Raw genomic sequence first — 20,017 nt, forward strand, 5'->3', positions numbered from 1 at the left:
TCTTATTTTTGGTTGTTGTCTGTTGCTGTCAGCCGCTCCATCGTCCTTACCTATTTCCACTGCCATCTTTCATATTTCTTAGTCTCATGTTGTGCATGTATGCGCGCTAAAGTAAATGTGAATATTCATGTGAAAGTAAAGGACTTGTTGAATATTAGTGGTTTCCGGCCAAAGCAACTCGCATCCTTGCTCCAAGTGACAGTTATCGTTTGTCATTCAGTGCGGTTCGTTAGAATTTGAATTCTTATTCAACATTCCAAAATATCAACGCCTCATCCATTTTCGCCGTTCATTGTTTTAATTATCGCATTGTTAACATGTTTATTTTTTGATGAAGAACGCAGTGTTATTTTGAAGGCGAGCAAAAAATTAAAAGAAAAAAATTGTTAAAAATATAAAAAATAAAATTAATTTAAACTGTTGACCTTATTTGTGCTGGTCTGCTTAATTGAATGAACCAAAAAAAAAAAGATTTTAAAAAAAAAGAATTACGATTAAATTTTCGTAACATTTTCTTTTTTTGGTGTTGAAAACAGTGAGTGCGTGTGAATTTTTTTCTATGGCAGTTTCCGGTTTATAGTCTCTTACGCGGAAAGCACTTTGAGTTCAAGAAAAAAGGCACCGCCGCCGCGCCTAATTAAATTTGTCAATTGTTTCGGCTTTTAATTTTGTAATTTTTTTTATTTTTTGCCTAAAATTTTCAGTTTAATTATGGTTGTTAATGGAGTGGGAGATTGTTGGCAATTTTTTCTACTAAATATGGCATATGTCGGGCGTGTATAATCTTAGCACATTTTTCTTTTACCAATTTTAGAGGTTTTTCACGCAATTTGCACATTTTATCTTAATTAAACAAAAAACCTAGCAAATTTAAACGTACGAGTGGGCATTTAATGTTACCATGAGCTTTACTAAGTTAGCTTAACTATCAATGTTTTCACTAATTTTTTATTAAGTGAAGTTTTACAATTAAATTGTGTAGTTAATGTCGCATTCAGCATAATATAAACTAAGTATTATTATTACAAATCAAAAATATATGCATAGTTAGAAAAAAATGAATACGAAAAAATTTTCTCCTCCTCTAATCCAAGCAATAATTTATTATTTATTGCATATTTCTATACATTTTTATATTCGATTATACATAAAAATATTTTAATTGCATATATTTAGAGCCTATGACATTCCATTTGTACCTAAAAGTATGCAATCGAAATATATTTATGTGCAATTTGGACTTTTTAAATGGATTTTTACAAATTTTTATGTAAAATAATAATTTTATAACGAAAAAATTTTAGGTACAATAATTTATACCCACTGAACATTATTGCAATTCTCTGTACAGTAGGTGGTAAAATTTTTCAATAGACTTTAAATAAGAGAATATTTAAAATTGAAATTAAAGCTTTAGGATTGAATATAGAATATAAGTATTTTTACAATATTAGTACTCACTTCACTTAGGAAACTAATGTCTAGAGAAGTATTTCTGAACCATGTTTATTTCTGATACATGTTTAAAAAAATTTCAAGACCCCTATATAATATATAGATAGAGTTTTTCGATAAAGAAAATGGCTTAACTTGTGTTAACGGATATACGAGAATAATTTCATTGAGTAAAATTAAAAATACTAAAGTTTGGAGTAAAATTAAAAAACTATCTATCTCTAAAAGTACATCTTAGACTAATAACCATCATGTCTTAAATAAAGCTTACGAGCTTACTTGAAGGAAGTTTATTCAGTGAACTGTAGGTATTGAGCAAGAATGATATGAGTTTTTAGAGCATTAATACAGCTGATGTTTTATAGTCTCAATAACTTGCATGGTTATTGAAAGTGGATTGAACTATTAGTTATTTTAAGCCTCTTTACGAGTTTTTAGCATGTAAAAAATTGTTATTTTTTCTCAATAATTATTTATATACACTCATTCTCCTGCTCATATATAAAAATATGTAAAAACTAATTTAAAACTTAAAATTCTGTATAAAAATATTTTAGTGCATACTCTTAGGGGAGAATAGAACTCATACGCTACATATCATTTACTTTCCGCTCCTAAATATATGCAATAAAAATATTTTTATGTTTAATGGCATATAAAAACGTTTTGAAATATGCAATAAGTAATAAATTATTTCTTGAATAGGAGGAGGAGAAAAATTTTCAATTTTAATTTTCTTTATACATGATTTATGATTATTATCTATATTTAATAATATTCATAGCATATTATTATTTTAAATGATTTATCTACTCTATATTGAGTTTTATCTGCTAATTCATATATATTTAAAAAATTTTCTCTTTATAAATCATTGCATAATTTTTTACAAATTCTTCTCTTCACTTTAATTACTTAGAAATGCTTTTCTTGAAATATTTTTTACTTAACATTATTACTGCTAATGACTCACCTCCTCCCTTACAATTTCTAACCGTCTTGTTAGCAAGTTGTTTTAATAGTAAACGTCACTGTAGCTAATTTTCTGCAATCTTATGCAAAATGAAATTCTTAACTAATTTTTTGAATTGTTCTGTCTTTCCCCGTAAAATGACACCTCAGCACGTAATGAAGTATAAAGAAAATGAAGGCGACAAAATTTACCTGCAATATAAGGTTGGATGTTGAATGAAAGCTAACACATAATTTCAGCATCCGGAATGCGGGATGTGATGATGCTTAACCCTTGAGTGATGCATTCACTGATTTGTGCTATCTTCGAGGTAGTAAATTTGCATTTTTATTCCTTTTCATCTTACTTGGTGTCTCTTCTGTAGAGAAACGCTCCTGGTTTGTGCTTCCTTGTAAATTGCACATTTATTGCTGTAATAACTTTATTGTTTAATTATTTCCTTTTGTCTTTCTATTCCAACTTGTCCTTAAAAATCCACTATTTTGTTTTTTTTTTCCTTTTATGTTTATCTACTTTTTTGCAAGGATATGCAAATTATGTAAAAAATATTTTTCGAAATAAATCTTTTGAGATTGCATACACGTGTATTGTATTCAAGTTGCAGGATTATTACAATTATTTAATTAAATATTTTTGATTTATTTGAAGAAGTTTATTTATTTGTGCAGAGTTAAAGCAAAACTATTATTAAAAAATATAATTAAAATGAAAAAATAAATTTGAAATTATGCTAATACTTTAAAGCATATCATAAAACTATACTAGAATAGAGAAAAAGATTACGGATAGTAGTTTCATCTGCATTAAATTAATATTGCAGTTTCATATAAAATAATTTTATTTACATGAAAATCAAGTTTCAAAAGTTTTGGTGAAGACATCAGTTTTGAACTTAGTTATTTATTTAAACTGTAAGTGAAATTTACCAAATTTTAGTTAAGAAATTCAGTTTGTGGCTAATTTACGGTTCGATATATAAAAGAGATTACGTGTGTTCTTTCAGAGAAAGACAGTACTCAGTAGACCAAAGTCATAATTATGGCTTCTACAGTGTCCAGCAATTTATTTGTGGGTAAGCATTGAAATAATGTACAAATATTTATAATAAAATTGTAATTTAAACATTTTAAAAAGGAACTGTAATAATTTGTAGAAATAAATTAAAAATTTCCTTAACGAAAAAAATAGAAAATATGATCAGTTTAGTATATCTAAAATATATATTTCTAGATATTCTGGTATATCTATTTGTTTTTTATATAGTTCATATCTTCTGTTTAACGAAACTCAATAATTTATTAAAACAAAAACATTTTCGTGCCCATCCTCCCTGTACGTTAAAAGTCTACGGAGGTGAATTCCAGAAGATCGAAATTTTTTAGTTATTATCTCTCTATTATATGAAAAAGTTTCTTTCTGCGGTATAAATTTATTATATATCGCCTATATTCAAGTAATTTTGAAGCCAAAATGATTACATATAACAGATATATGACAAGATTCCAATAAAAAATTGATTCTAAACCTTTAAATCAAGTTTTTATTTCGAGTCTAAAAGAATTTCGAGTCACTATATGTTAAGGAATAATGCCTCAAATGAGAAGTTTAAATTATGTTTATCTGATTAGCAGTAAGCGACACATATACCTGTTCTTAGGAGTAGAAGATGAAGCAATAAATGCATATACGTATGTTAATCTAGCTGTTTGTAAATCACATATAGACTTGTTCTTAGTGAAACCGGATGGAACAAGAAATCGTTGCTCCGAAAATCGATGCTTTTGCATATCTGTTTTTCCATGGTATAATAATAAAGATTAGTCTTCTATATTACTGTAAATGCTGAAGCATACTGTTAGTTATCTCTGTTTTATATCAAAATAATTTGTTTTTTACGATAATATTTAACTATATATGGATATTGCAATACTTGCTAAAATATCGCTGTCGCATATTTTTGGGCTGGGAGTATAATGTGAAGAAAAGAACTTGTCTAGAGAAGAATTTATAATAAAAATATTTCCCCAAGTAATCAAAATTCCATAATTAATACAAAATTAATTCATGGTACAGAATTTCTAAACTTGAACCTAAGATAACCTGTCGTTTTTCATAAGTAAATGTATATTTTTAATCTTCATATCTTCATATCAAAATTTCAGTATTCATATCCATCATTTATTAAATATAAATATTTTAATTAAAAACATTGCAAAAGCATTTCATTACTTTAGAACAAAAATAATTTTTAATATCATAATTCAAAAATAAATTTAATAAGTTTATTTTCTAAGACACTTGCACTACTATTGCTTTCGATTTAACTGAACAAATAAATAGTTCTATTAAAAAAACTATTGTGCTCAACATATAACCACATCCAATTAATATCCATATCCAATACAAATCTTGCATTCCCAAGTTCTTAAATCTTTCTATTTCAGATCTGTCGGTGATAGAAATTTTTTTTGCTGATACCATATCTCGAAATGTGCACCCGTACCAATACTGTAAAAGACCCGCATCATGTACATGATGTATATATAAATCAAATGATTCCTTAAGTACAGAATTTTTCGGTAGTGGGACACCATAATGGGTCATTGCTATCAGCAACATTAATTTTGGTGTAAAGAAAAGTTTACGAGTAAAGAAATGTTGCTGTTCTTCTAAATCTCTCCATATTGGTGAGGGTACTGTATATGCATAAGAGGTATTGAAATTCCCACGTTGCGTTCGGAATGTTTTCGTATTTGTGGTTTCTATCATATCCCGTACTTTATTCAAAATTTCTGGTCCGTTTGTATCGTCTGTTAATTTTACATCTGCTTTATCCATCAAAAGGTATAAATTAAGATTTCTTAAATCATCGAAGTTCGTTATTGCTCTCAACGATGGATGAGTTGTGATAAGAGTTTTCAAGTGAGCTGCATATAATGTATTCAATGTTAAACCCAATACAAATATTGAAAAATATAGAAACTTTTGAGCCGGTTTAGGGTTGGTATGCAATATATAAGATTGTCCTAAAATTCCTGGTAGTACTTTATCGTTTAATATCAAATTTATGAATTCAATTTTCAAATGTTTTCCGGTTTTGAAAGTTATCTTATTATCGGCAATGGTGAAAAGTACTGAAAAACTGATAATCATAAAGATAAGTGCAATTACCAACTTCTTTTCTAAAATTACAACATATATATTCTTTGTGGATATTGAGCCTTGAGTCGGAACCATTGTTAGTAACGAACTTAATTCAATAGGATATGATAGTTCATGAAAACTACGAATAGTTTTAAGGCCTGCTACACATATCGGCAAATCCAAAGATCGATTCGCAACAAACTCCTTTATAACAGTCGAGTGAATAAATTGTTGAACATTAAGCGGAAAGAAAAATTGTAGTGAAGCATTGTATGTTTTGGCATATACTTGTATTAACTTTGCTACGTAACCACTTAACTTTTGTTGTCCATAAGGATCCATATACAGCACGCTACGAGGTACATATTGTTCTGGTAAAGTATATAAGACTTTTCCTTGAAAATTTAACCAATGTTGCGGGAATATTTTTTTTGCTCTCTCAAATGATTGTGCTATTACTTGATATTTTGGGTATGGAATATATCTGTAGAATATTTGTTTTTTTATTAAATGTTGAAATAAAATAATCACATTAGTGAATTGATTTTCTTCACAGAACCTCATGAGTGGTTCGTATAAATCCTTTGGTTGAGAAAAATCTTTTGCCAAAATAATGATACGTGTATGACGTATGTTATTAAGATTTATAGCTAAAGATTCCAATTGGAGTATATCGAACTGCTTCTGTTGACATACCAGTGCCAAAACTTCGCTGTTGAATTTCTGTTTCAAATCGAAAGTATTATTGTCACCAGAAAGCCATATTGGTTGTTCCAAAATGTTTGGTAAATTCTCCAGAAAACAGTCATTTGGTTTGTGACGAATAATAAGAATATTTTCGAAACTCTGTTCCATTTGAATATCTTGAATCCGTTCCTTAAACCATTGTTCTACATTACTTTGATTCTCTTGAGCAAATGACTGGCTTGCTAATAAATCGAGTAGAACTAGTTGAACGAAATATTTTGTTAGTATCATTCTTATGGAGCCTTGCACATTTACTAATGAATAAAAGCAAAAAATCTGTGCATGGACATGATACAAATTTTTATAACTTATGTCATTTAAAATGGTAATAGTGTAAAATACATTATTATATGTACAAATTCGATATTAATTATGATTCCATTAGTGCCACATTAGTTTAGATTTGTTGAAATGTTAATAAACGGTTTGAGCTTTATTGCATTAGATAATATCCTTTAATTAAATTAATTTGAAATGAAAAATGGAAACAAATAGCTTTCTTTCAAATAATTCAAAATAATTTCCATTAAAAGTTACAAAATAAACGTATACTAGGTAATGTTAATTACACTCTTCATTTTATTTAGAAGTAAATATTTATTTTAACAAATAAACGAATATTTATATGTATATTCCCTTATCTCAATAATTTCATTAATCCACAGTAATATACAAGTAAATAATACCTGTTTTATAATTATTAGTCTTAAAATAATCACTACTTTGTGTAATTTTCTCAATGCCTGTATATAGCATTAAATGCTATTGTATATTACTTTTTATAATGAAATGCGTCTACATAGCATTAAATGATATTTAATATTACTTTCTATAATAAAATGGCATATAATAAATTGTTTCGTATTGAAAAGATTGTAGATCTAAATATAAACACGTTTTAATACATTTAAAATATGTATGTATCTAAATATGTCTTAAATATTGAATTTGCAAACCTTCACAAAGCCAAAACTAACTACTTAAATTAGTAGTTATTTAGAGTCATATTAATAACTCTAAATAACTCTGTATGGTTTATATTGGACATTCTGAAAATTTTTAAAAGTGTTTGAAGTCGAAGTATATCCAATTAAAATTTCTATTATAGAATGTCTTATACGATAACACTAACATATCAAAACATTCGTATATATAGAATAATATCTAGTAAATTTGTTCAAGTCTATACTACGAAATCTAGTATCACTAGAGTAACATTGAGAGATTCGATGGGAAGGGTCAGTTATGAAGCTCTAATTTTTTTCATGGGAATGACTGCATCAGTACTCGAAAATTACGAATATGTATTATTTGTCCGGACCAATTCCTACAACAAAGCCATTGACAGATTTCTCAGTCTAAGTAGATCCGAAATCTGAATTTAGATTATTCACTGGGATCATAACGGAAATCGCCCCAGTTGACTAGAAAATTTTAAATAAGAGTTAAAAAGACTTTAATATCTACTGATTTTAGAGAATGTGGAGTGATATATCCGACCGCTTATATGCTCGCGTTGTGTTATGGTCTAATACCTCCCACTGGTATTTATCTAGTTGAATAGCACTAGAGCCTAGAGACCAATAGCCTTAATGATTTGAAGACTTGAACTTTGTTAGCGTAAGTAATGTCTTTTTCCAATAAAGCGCAGTATATAATAGTATAGATAATAGTGTATTATTGCTTTATATGGTAGTGTATAATAGATGTATCTACAAATTATAATATAAATTATTTGCTCTAAACAAACGATTAGATGTAGTGTACTATATGAAGAGATATTAAAAATTAAACAATGTGTATGAGTAATATCTTTCGAATTATATAAAATTTTATTAGATATTTTATAATTGCATTTCATTGAACATAAATAAATGTGTATCACATAATTCATACGTAAGAATAAAACATTTTTTGGGATTTCCTTAATATGTATGGTATCTTAATCTACTTACAGGAAATGTTGACAAAATTTTTTGAATTAAAAACTATTCGTTAATAATGTTTCTTATTTACTTATTTATTAACTTTATATAGTGATGTGCGTTGAAATTATTTTTTTATTTATTTCAAATATATACAAACATCCTCTCTGTATCATTTTTTGTTCAATTATGTATAGTCTGGTGTAGTTCAATACTCAAGTACAAATAAAAATTAATTTTTTGTTTATAAAATGTGAATCAAATTATTTTTTCTATTTACTAACATTTTTTTTATTATCTGCATTTTTACAAGTCGTTCTGACCATCTATTCTGCGAATTTCCGATATGTTATTCAGAGTACTGTGCACATCATTGGTCTGCGGATTAAAAGCTCCATTCAGTTTGTTCATTTTTATCAGAAAATTTGTTCACACAATGAGAAAAGGGGGAGTACTCTTTCGATGGGAAATAAAATGCATATAAATTTGCATTTTTCACTTTTCCCCATCGAAACATTTACACGGTTTGAGTGGAAAATTCGTATTAGGTCGACTTAAATGGTTTACATAAATTTAAATAATTTTAAAAATATTTTTCAATTTATTCAGAAAATATTTTAATGGGGACTGAGCTCTCAATACAACATATGCTTAAATCTTTCAAGCACTTTTATATATTTTATGTTATTTAAGTAAAAAATGATTATTGTAAAAATATTTATTTTTAATTCATTCTCATAAATTTATACAAAAAAAGAGGATATAATCACATACCGTGAAAAGTTTCCTAAAAGACACTTCGTTCGTACTGTGACTCTGGGTTCCAATGTTTGAACCCAGTGCCACCATATTAAATGGTTACTCCTGATATACTGGTATGCCAGTAGAAGGAATACCATTGTTGAACAGGTATCACTTTTGTATAGATACCATTGTTGAACATATACCCCTGTTGAACATATACACCTATTGAACGGATACACCTGTTGAACATATACCCATATTGAACGGTTACCCTTGTTAAATATTCCTTCTAAATCAAAATTCTGTTATCATTATGACGGTTAACTTAAGCTCTTTAGCACTGTTTTCTCTCATAAACGGACAAAATTTTAAGACGATAAGTGTCTGCATAAGTAATTGTCTTTGTAGCAGCTATAAATGAAAAATTCTAAATAATCATCAAATAATACAATATATGTATATGAATATGTGTATGATATGTGTATATGTGTATATATGTATATAAATTGAAAGATCCCCATAACTGTATGTACACGGACTGTTAAGCAATATTAAAGCATTACCCTTTGGGAAGTTTTCTTATAGAATTTTGATTGACTGCTATGATGTGCTGAAGCACCTAAAAGCATAGTATAGGGTGTTGCTGTGCTTGTTACCTGATCATAGAGGAATCAATAGCTATAAATCTGTAGAAAATTTCGCAAAAATCGGGAGGTTAATTATGTAGACCTAAACTGAACTTATTGTAAATTGAATTAGTCCACAACAAGCTATATATTAGAAAAATGTCACAAGAAGTCGCTATTGCTGTGACACTTTCGTTAACCTCTAGGTCGAAGAGTTAGTTTATTCTTATAACTGAGTTAAGGTGTCCCTCCTCAGTAGAATGGAGATGATTTTGTTGGCAAGTTATCTAATATGGCTGAAGACAGAATAACGTTTTTGTTTATAATTAGATGAGACCACTAATCGTATTTCTCGTATCTACGCTGTTTTAATGTCTAATGGCATTATGTGTGATTGTTCTTACTTATTCTGAACTAAGAGACAATTGTAGTAGCAGCTGAAAAAACTCCAGTCGCATTTTTCGTTATCTTGTTTGGATTTCTATTTGCATTGCAGTGATTGTTTTGTTTTTATCTTTTATTTATCCTTTTGATAAATCATGAAACTCATGATAAAGTATTCATTATCCTGATTTATAGAAAATTATTGAGCCGGGATTTTCTATATCTGTTTGATAACAGAATGTATTCAACAGTATGACTTTTTGAACTCAATTCGAAGGGCGGTGTCTTCTGTTCAAGTTCGGCCAGTAAGCAGCACAAAAGAACAGCTATGATCGCAGTGCTCTGCACCGATATTAATTAATATTCTGACTCTTCATATTCGCACATATAGTTGTGTTAATATAAACTTTTTTAAACTTTTTTTTCTGTATTTTTTTTTAACGCTGTCCTTCTCTCGTAAGTGGAGCATAGCAAATTTCTACATATATACACTAATGACATTAGATTAGCCAGACTCACAGAATGAAGCCTGACAAAAGTTTATATCTCGTCAGCCATTAAGATGAAAGTAGCCATCAACCGCGAGCGTTAATAAAAAAAGGGGGGGTCGATTGATGTAAAACTGAAAGGTGTAAATTATTTTTGAAGTGATATCAACCTTAAACGAAAAAGATAGTTTCAGAGAATGACAAAGCATCCATTAATATAAAATTTTTTAAAATCATTTTGTGAAGTACATTTGTGAATTCAATCTTTTGATTAAAACTTTTAAATAAAAACATGAAGTATTATAACTTCACGTTAAATTAGTTTATTTTATTTTATTAAATTTAGCATATATAATTTTGTTTTAAAGCAGTAGAAACTTAAAAATTGATGAAATGGAAAATCGAAAATGAATTAAAATGTTTGTAAGTGAAGCTCTTACCTTTTAATTTGGTTGAGGGCTTGATGTCGAGTGGGGAAGTAGCTATCCATATACCAATTTCTGTATAAATTTGCAATTTTATTTATTCGTCTGACTGGCAATTTAAGTCTCATGTTTCGAGTGTGCAGTTCGGTGCAACATTTTGCGGCATCTTTACTTGTATTTGCGGCGTACAATGCGGCGGAGCAAAGCCAAAAGCGGGCTTTATGTGTTTGACAGCACACAACATTGCATAATTGGATCAACATATTTGCATCCATATTGTGAAATAATGCACGTTTATGCATTTGCATATCAGGAGGCCAAAGCTACCAATGCTGCCAGCCACCAGCCAATGTTGCGTGCGTTGGATGAGGTACATCAAGTAGCGTATATTCATTCAGATACAGGCAATGCTTCACAATACTTTTCGTTCGGAGAGCTTTTACTACTGTTATACTTTTGTATGTTTTCCATTCAAGAAAAAAAAAAATAATAAAAATCGTGACATTTGTTTTGGTTTTTGACTTTTATTCTGTAAAATATTACATTTCACTGATGCAAATTATCATCATCAAGCGAGAGTAGTTGGAAATGTATCTGCAGCATCCACATGTGCACATCAATATTTGATGTAAGCAAAATATGCGAATTTTTGTCATGAAACCCTGAAAATTGGCTCCATATCCAAATGTCTGATATATAGTATTGCAGTCATACAACTGTATACCATATATAAACGTGAAGACATAAATATACGAATATGTAAAGAATAAATATGTAAAGAATTTGTATAAATGTATAATAAATAAATATTAATTTTTGGTTGTTTAAAACTTTCGTATTTTTCCATATTTCTGCATAATTTCATGGAAGAAATTATATTTTGTCAATTGACTATAATTTGCCAATTGTGGAGATTCAAGTACCGTAAAATGTTTGCAATTGAACTGTGAGTCTTTCGATTAAGTCATTAGTTACTTATAATCAGATTTTCCAATTATCTTTAATTACCATTTAATTTAAAGTTGAATTATGAAAGAAATAATTTAGAAAGCTTTTTGCAACTTTGCATGTTTTTAAAACGAAACTTTTAATTCGAGTTAATTGCAGCGGACTGCATCTGAACTAAAATTTAAAATACAGGCCGCATGATTCAAACCAGCAATAAAGTCAATTTCTATTAAGTACTAAAATATCTTATCTTCTCTCAAGTAGAAGCAGCATAGGTGGAGATAAGATATGTGTTTTCTTGGGATTAGCCTCATATGTTGTTGTCCACTTACTCAATTCTCCATCTCTGCTAGTGAAGCACTGAACCTTAACAATTCCTCTAAATCTTACTCTGTTGCCTGCTGCTCTCGTAATTTGGTTCCAGGAGTACTGTGCGTCTTTAAGCTCCTAGTCCACGTTTTTTCGCCATGTTTTAGCTAGGCCTCCAGGCTAGTAGCTACCTTGTGGATTCCACCGTAGGGCTTGCATTGATATGCAGGTCGCTGTTTTCCTAAGCATGTGGCCAATCAACTACCATTTTCTTCTTCTACTTCTTTTTTTTTGCAGCTTGTATTAGTTCTGTGCGTTCCCAAAGATTAGTATTGGATGTGTGCTCCGGCCACAATATTTTCAGTATTCTTCTTAAGCATTTGTTTATGAATACTTGGATGCGGGAATGAATAAACGAGGTGTTTTTTCACGTTTCGCATCTGTAGAACAACGTTGATTTGACGTTCGAGTTAAATATTCGGAGCTTAGTACGAGTGCTTATTGATTGATTTGATGTTGTTGTTTAGAGTTACAAAATTTGTTGAATGAATCACATCTAGAATAACATCTAGTATAATTGGAACTACAATCAAAAAGTGGAACTCCACACAACTATTTAATGTCACTTAACACCATTGAACGCAAACCAAATATTGCAGTATTGTGGGATACTGCTGATGTCCGAAACACATCAAAAAAATTAATGTAAAGGAATATCAAGAATAGAATAACTTAATTTATTGTTTGAGTTGATCAAATTTTGTATATAAATAATAAAGTAAATAATTCAATATATACCTAATATTTAATTGTCACACTAACGAATATATAAACATAATTATCTTATGAATTTTATGATTACACCCTAATAAATATTAAATAAAAAAGTATTTTATTTATACAATATAATATATTTAAAAAATATATTTATCTTACAGTAAAAATACATTATCTTTTCGTTTTTTTTTTCTAGAACCACCTATTCAGCTCAGTGGTCGTCGTAAATCCGTTTTTGCTGAAGCATATGATCCCGAAAACGAAGACGATGATGAGGGTGCAACCGCTGTATTCCCTAAATCAGATGAGCAGCGTATACGTCTTATTGAATCCGTTAAGAATGTTCTACTGTTTCGTTCACTGGATAAAGAACAGGTATGTTATTACTTTTGAGAAATTTTATTAGAAAAGAATATTTAAAATAAATTTGCATTTCTAAAATAAGTTTTAAATATTATTATTATCATTATATTATTATTGGAATATGATAGTAAAGCATTTATTTTTTGAAGTTATTGCTGTTTCAAGACCAGTCAACACGATTTATTGTCGATTATTGTGTGAGGCTTTCTATATCTGCTTATTATTAAGCTTTAATATTTTAAGTTGATAGTAAAAGTAGCTGGAAATAAATATTAAATATCCAAATTGTTTTCAGATGAATCAAGTTTTGGACGCTATGTTCGAAAGGCGTGTACAGCCTGATGAATACATAATCCGCCAGGGTGAAGATGGTGACAATTTCTATATAATTGAGACGTAAGTTGTAATTATTTATTCATAAATTTATAATAGTCTACAAATGTAATAATTTATATATAAAAAATAAAAACTTAAATAATATTGTAGCATATACATGTATATATCATTTTTATTATATAGAATAGAGATGACTAGTGTAATAGGTTTTCAAAAAAGTGCAGATTAATTTAAATAACAGCAACCACTAATGATTAAGTCATTTTCAATGTCAAATATTGTCAGTAAGATGAAAGCGGATAGTCATATGATGTCATATTCGTATTGTCATATAATGAAAACGCATTTGACACACCAGACAATTATAATTGTCATTTAAAATGACATAGTGAAAACAAGGCATTCGAATTTTGAATAAAAACCACAATATCTTCCGCTGAGCATATTTTAATTATAGACAGTTGCAAAGAACGTGTCTACAATTTCATCTGCATCCAAGTAGTGTTAAGATTTTATTTTCTACGACAGAGCCATCTTGTTTGGATGGTAGTACAAATTGGCCTAATATACACGTGTCTTTAAATTCATACTTTTCTTTATTTAAAGTGTTTTATTTTTTATTTTTTTTAAGTGACTCAATCATGTTATCACGGTGATTATGATTATAAACTACAATTGCTTTCTATCCAATTTTTCCTTAATTTATTCATTCAATGAGTTGCTTTTAAAAGCATTTTAAATTAAAATAAAGATATTGCATATCTCTGCGCTATAAATATAAAATTAAATGGTTTTAATGTGCAATATTACATCACAATTTTATCTAAAATTAGCGCCACTTAGATTCGTAGATCTTTTGAAAGAAATCGAAAGTTAATATTCAAGATTCTGTCGCTCCTCAGGTTATCATTTTCGTTTTATCTCACTTCACCTCAGAGATTTCACTGCATTTTCATTCGCCCTAGTGGTGGCATTCTCTTAAATTTATTTTTTGTTTTAATTTAATTTAGTCAATTTTTTTTCTTCATATTTATTACACAATTTAGTGCTAGAAATCGTGCAGCAAACCTAATAACGCACATCCCCGAAGATTGTCGGACGTCGCATTTAAAATGTTTAGAAATTTTTCAGTAATGAACAAAATTTCGTCTGTCTTTCCGAGCACTTCACGCCTTGGATCTGTGCTTCACTTCTGCAGAATTTTTTATTGTTTATAATGAGAATTTCATGGCACACTGCCAATTGCGAACGAAAGATATTCAAAAATTAAGAAATAGGAGATTACTTTTTTAATATAATTAATTTAATAAATCAATTTAAATACAATTTATGTGCAGCTGGGGATTTTTTAGTAAAATGTTTGCTTTGAATTAATTATTTTGTTAATTAAGATTAAGATTTTGTATTAAGAATTTTAGTTAAACTAAAAGTCTTGTTACCATTTCATTTTAAATAAATTAAAATGTTTAGTTATTTTATAACTAAATATATTTTTAAATATATTAAATGGTATATAAATAATAAATTATATATAATATACAACTATATAAATATATATATAAATAATATGTATATAATATGGTGTAATACAATAGTTTAGTATATATATATTTTTTTTTTTGGTGGTGAAGAGGTGGAATGCTTTATATACCGTCAAACCAACCTTCGCCGGAATATTGTGTCCGACTCCTACTTTGTAATATACGAACTAAAACACCTCCTCTTCTTTTGCTGGATTTATCCCCTCAGAACCGTTTTTGCATTACTTCAGGGATGATCCCTTATAAGTTAGCCATCAATGCCATATGCTTCTCGTAAAATATGCGTCCAAGCTCTCACTCCTGACCCGAATTGAATTGTCATTAGATAGCTCTCCGTTTTAGATTAGTTGCGTCTAGATCTTTCTTCTCTTCCCTTAGCACATTTCGATGAATTGTGTGATTTTTTCCAATTTTTTGCTCATTCTGTAATTTTTTTTACGATACTCTCAACTGTAAAGTGACCTACATATTCTAGTCTAGTATATATAGAGTCATTAACATGTATTAAATGTATAGTCGACTTTTGCGTACGGTTTCTACATCATTTAGATATCTTGAGTTTAAAGTACTTTGTGTTGCAGTGAAATAATGTAAACCAATTTAGAATTATTAAATATGATATATTGTTATGTAGAATTTTATTATAAATAATAAAATAAGTAATTATTTATTTAATAAAAACAATATTCATCTTTTTCTTACAGTGGCACCTATAAAGTCATAGTAAATGACAATCATGTTCACACCTATAACAACAGTGGTAATTTCGGTGAACTGGCTCTGCTCTATAATATGCCGAGGTAATTAAAACTTTATATCTATTATATATATAGAGAGTTTTTCAACAGAGAAGAATTGCAACAACATAATTTTTTTATTATTTAATTAATTGAATTTTATAGTATTGTCTATGAGCACAACGTTTGCATGATTATATTATAATATAACTAACGCCTCAAACAGAATATATAATATATAGTACAAAAAAACTGTAAATAAAATAACTAGAAACAATTACGGTATAAGGTTACATTTATAATAGAACACGGATATTGTGCAAGACATAAACGCATCCAGTCTTAAAGAAATGTACGCAAAATATCATTAAAGATATTTTAAAGATCGTTTTTTTTTTGCACATATGTCTACATCTTTCTGACGTCTTCGAAGATTGATCGATTCTTTTTTAATTGACTTCTTATAAACATACAAGACATGGACGTATCCAGTCTTAAAGACATGTACGCAAAATCTCATTAAATATACTTTACGGTTTTTATTTTAAATAGCTTCAATAATAGTCAAACGTTTTGATTGTTCGGTTTACACGTATGTCTGTATCTTTCTGACGTCTTTGATGATTGATCGATTTCTTTATAATTGAGTTCTTATACACATGTATTCTATACAACAACTAAGTACAGTTCGCTTTAGCGAATTTTCAACCATTGAAATTCATCTGTTGTGGACTGAAGCACAAAGGAAATTATTCTAAAAGAGCAATCCAGTGTATTCAGGACTATTAATATTATTTTTTTTAACATGATTCAAACATTATATAGTAACAATTAACATTGTTTATCAATATAATTAATAAAATGATTAATAAAGAGATTTTTAGAACAGTCGTGAACTACAACAACAAAAATTAATTTTATCTTATTTTAATTAATTGAATTTTTGGCTGACCATACAGCTGTTTCGGATATTGCCAAATACCCATCATCAGTGATCTTGGAAATATTCCTTGCATTTAATTATTCGTAAATAATTTTTTGAGACTGCAAGTACCAAGGGCTGAACTCGTGCCCCGCCTAATTTGAAGCTCAGAGTCAGCGCACCTTAACCAACTCACCTAAAGTCGTACTTGATTTTTATATTCGCACATTTTTCTGGAATTTTGTTTTTTTTTTTGAAAGTTTTATTGACAAATTCATTTGCTGTGTTTATATTAGAACGAAATCATAACCCAGCTGTAGAATAATTGAATTAATTAATTATATTTTTATTTTTAATTGTTAAATTTCAATATTATTCTTTTGAAGAGGTATTATTTGTTGCATGATTTATATATTCTTTTTTATGTATAAAACCTGATCTAGGAACATGATACTGAAACTGTAATGCTTATGTTACTCCACGAGTCGAACGGGTGAGATGAATGATTAATTACTAAGCCCACATTATTGAGATGAGACCTATATATTATTATTGAATTTACCTATTTTTTTTATATTGAAAATTTCGTTTGCTCTATTTTAATTTAATAAGAAGTAGTAATTAAGATTTAATTATATTTTGTTATTTTCTAAAGTCAGAAAAGATTTCGTAATTTATAAAATGCTTGAAAAAAATTATAAAATTATGTAGAGAGAAACCCTAGGTTTATTCATATTTAAAATCCTAAAGAGATATTTTGACAACACATGTTTATTTAAAGAAATAAAATCTAAAAATTCCCTTTTTAGAATGAATTTTATCAATAAAATAAAAAAAAAAATCTTTATAAAAAAGTTATATATAAAGGAAAGTACTATATACTCGTATATATGCATGTGTGTATATAGAAGTAAATAATAAACGTAGTTTTGTAGGGTTTAGTTGTAGTCATTCAAGCTGTCATTTATTCACTCACCTTCTACCTTTGTTACCTTTCATTCGAAAGGCTGTTTTGAAAGGCTTCTAAAAAAGGCGGATGGATGCTCTGCTCTGTTTATAAAAAATCGTGCAACAAGTGTGCACTGGTGTGTGAAATCCTTTTTTTTCGAAAAGGATGTAAAAAATTAAAAATAAAAATGAAACAGCCACCTAAATGTTATCTGCGCCCTAACAACGTCGCATATATTAAACTACACACTGTGCACGTGTATGTCGTGGGCACTACTAAAGAGGATTTTTTCGGTTAAAATCTGCTTTCAAAAAATTAACAAACAAAAAAAAAAAGTGCTCAGTTATTAGAAAAAGTATTTAAAAACTGTTTTCTTTTTGTATACTTTTTAGAGCCGCTACTATTCAAGCTGAAACAGAAGGTTTGCTGTGGGCCATGGATCGGCAGACATTCCGTCGCATTCTATTGAAATCCGCATTCAAGAAGCGAAAAATGTATGAATCACTGCTGGACAGTGTTCCTATGCTGAAGGCGTTGCAGGTGAGTTTTACATAAAAGTACTAAAAAGTACAAAAAGTACTTTTTTTTGTTAGAAGAATATGTGCTTTTGTAAATATGTAATATAAGTGTAGAAAAATATTTTCTCTTCGATATATGATGAAATTTCTATTTTTTTTCTAAATGACATAGAATGTCCATTTTTTTTTTTAATTCAAACTTCACACTACTCTATGCTCTTTTAGTAGTATTTTTCTGTTTTTTAATTGTATGGAAGTTAAATGAAAGCGGATTCAAAGTTAAAAAGTGTGAACGACAGTTGTGGAAAAAAATTTATATGGAGATTTCATCTTGATTGATTGATGCCGTTATGAGTATTGATTCTATCCACTATTTGAGTTTTAAACAAATTTGCAAATAATAAATTATTATACATTTGTATAAATGGGAAAAATTTAAAGTACACACAAGATTTTCTTTAAATCTAAAGATTAATTTAAAAACTTATATATTATATTCATTCACATCTTAATTTCGTAAAATACTTAATTTCATCTTCGTTTCAGCAAAATTAAGTTGTTTTTTCTATACAAAATAATCAAATTTTAATAATCAACTTTTAAAATTTCCCATATATAAATGGTCTTTCCGCATGTAATTTTTAATATTCGATTTTTAAACAGAAAACATATGATTTTCTTAATTTGGGGCAGTATGTACACTTTCGAAATTAATTTAATTTAACTTTTACGGAATAAAGGAAATTTTGCTTCGATTTTTAAACAGAAAACATATGATTTCCTTAATTTGGGGCAGTATGTACACTTTCGAAATTAATTTAATTTAATTTTTACGGAATTAAGAAAAAATTGCTGTCTGAACATAGTGGTAGTTTTAAATTTTATTGATACTTCGGTAAGAATTTGGATACGTAAGGTATATTTCATTAAAATTTCTGTTTTGCTTAATAAGTATCCCGGATTTTGAGTCGGATGAGTAACAGTGTTTTTGTATTAAATCCTAAATTTTGTTAGTAAATGCCTTCGCAAAAAGTTTTTGTCATCAAACTTTCAGATTTGTAAAGGATATCTTAAAATCACATCAAGTCTTAGAAATAAAATCTTGTAGTCATTTGTAATCAAAAAAATATACCGAGTTGATTAGCTTAATACTGGGTTGTTATAGGTGTCAAAAAATAAGTTATTTCAAGAATAATTTTTTAATGCTTTCCTGTTCTATTGCCGACGTCACTATATAAAATATTTCAAGAAGCGTTTATGCACTCACAAAGATATTCGTCTTATTTCAGTTATATACTAATTTGAATGGTATATAACTAGCCATTCTATAACTTCAGTCTGATTTGATATTGGGATATTACTGGTGTATGAGTATTATTAATTGGAAGATACGATGTTTCCAGACTGTTATTCAATCACAAAAGTATTTCACTAGTTTCAGTTATATACTTATTTAATTAATTTTCTGAACTATTAGGCACAATGCTGGTGTATTATTGCTGTCAATATATAAGATATTTCAAATCGTTTTTTCAATTAAAAAATATCAAGTGAACTAAAAAGTTTGGAAAGCTCCACCTATTAACCACTAGAAGATTCAAAATTTATACGCTATTTTGATATTTTATCTTTCATATGAACACACTAAGATGTTTCGATCTGCCAGTTCAGTCTTTTTCTATGTCATTTCAACCTGATGTGTCGAT

The 20,017-nt window shown here is 28.4% G+C and overlaps 1 protein-coding gene across 3 annotated transcripts in view; it reads left to right on the top strand.

The window, feature by feature from the left end:
* Window positions 1–20,017, top strand: part of LOC119678786 (cAMP-dependent protein kinase type II regulatory subunit) — a 113,457-nt gene that overhangs the window by 86,927 nt on the left and 6,513 nt on the right. For all 3 annotated transcript variants that reach the window (XM_038090843.1, XM_038090841.1, XM_038090842.1), the window contains 4 exons: window positions 13,142–13,320; window positions 13,604–13,704; window positions 15,890–15,985; window positions 18,186–18,333. In XM_038090843.1, coding sequence (XP_037946771.1) covers window positions 13,142–13,320; window positions 13,604–13,704; window positions 15,890–15,985; window positions 18,186–18,333 — 524 coding nt within the window. The remainder of the gene's footprint in view (window positions 1–13,141; window positions 13,321–13,603; window positions 13,705–15,889; window positions 15,986–18,185; window positions 18,334–20,017) is intronic.

This window comes from Teleopsis dalmanni, chromosome 2 (assembly GCF_002237135.1).
Source record: "Teleopsis dalmanni isolate 2A chromosome 2, ASM223713v2, whole genome shotgun sequence".
NCBI lineage: Eukaryota > Metazoa > Arthropoda > Insecta > Diptera > Diopsidae > Teleopsis > Teleopsis dalmanni.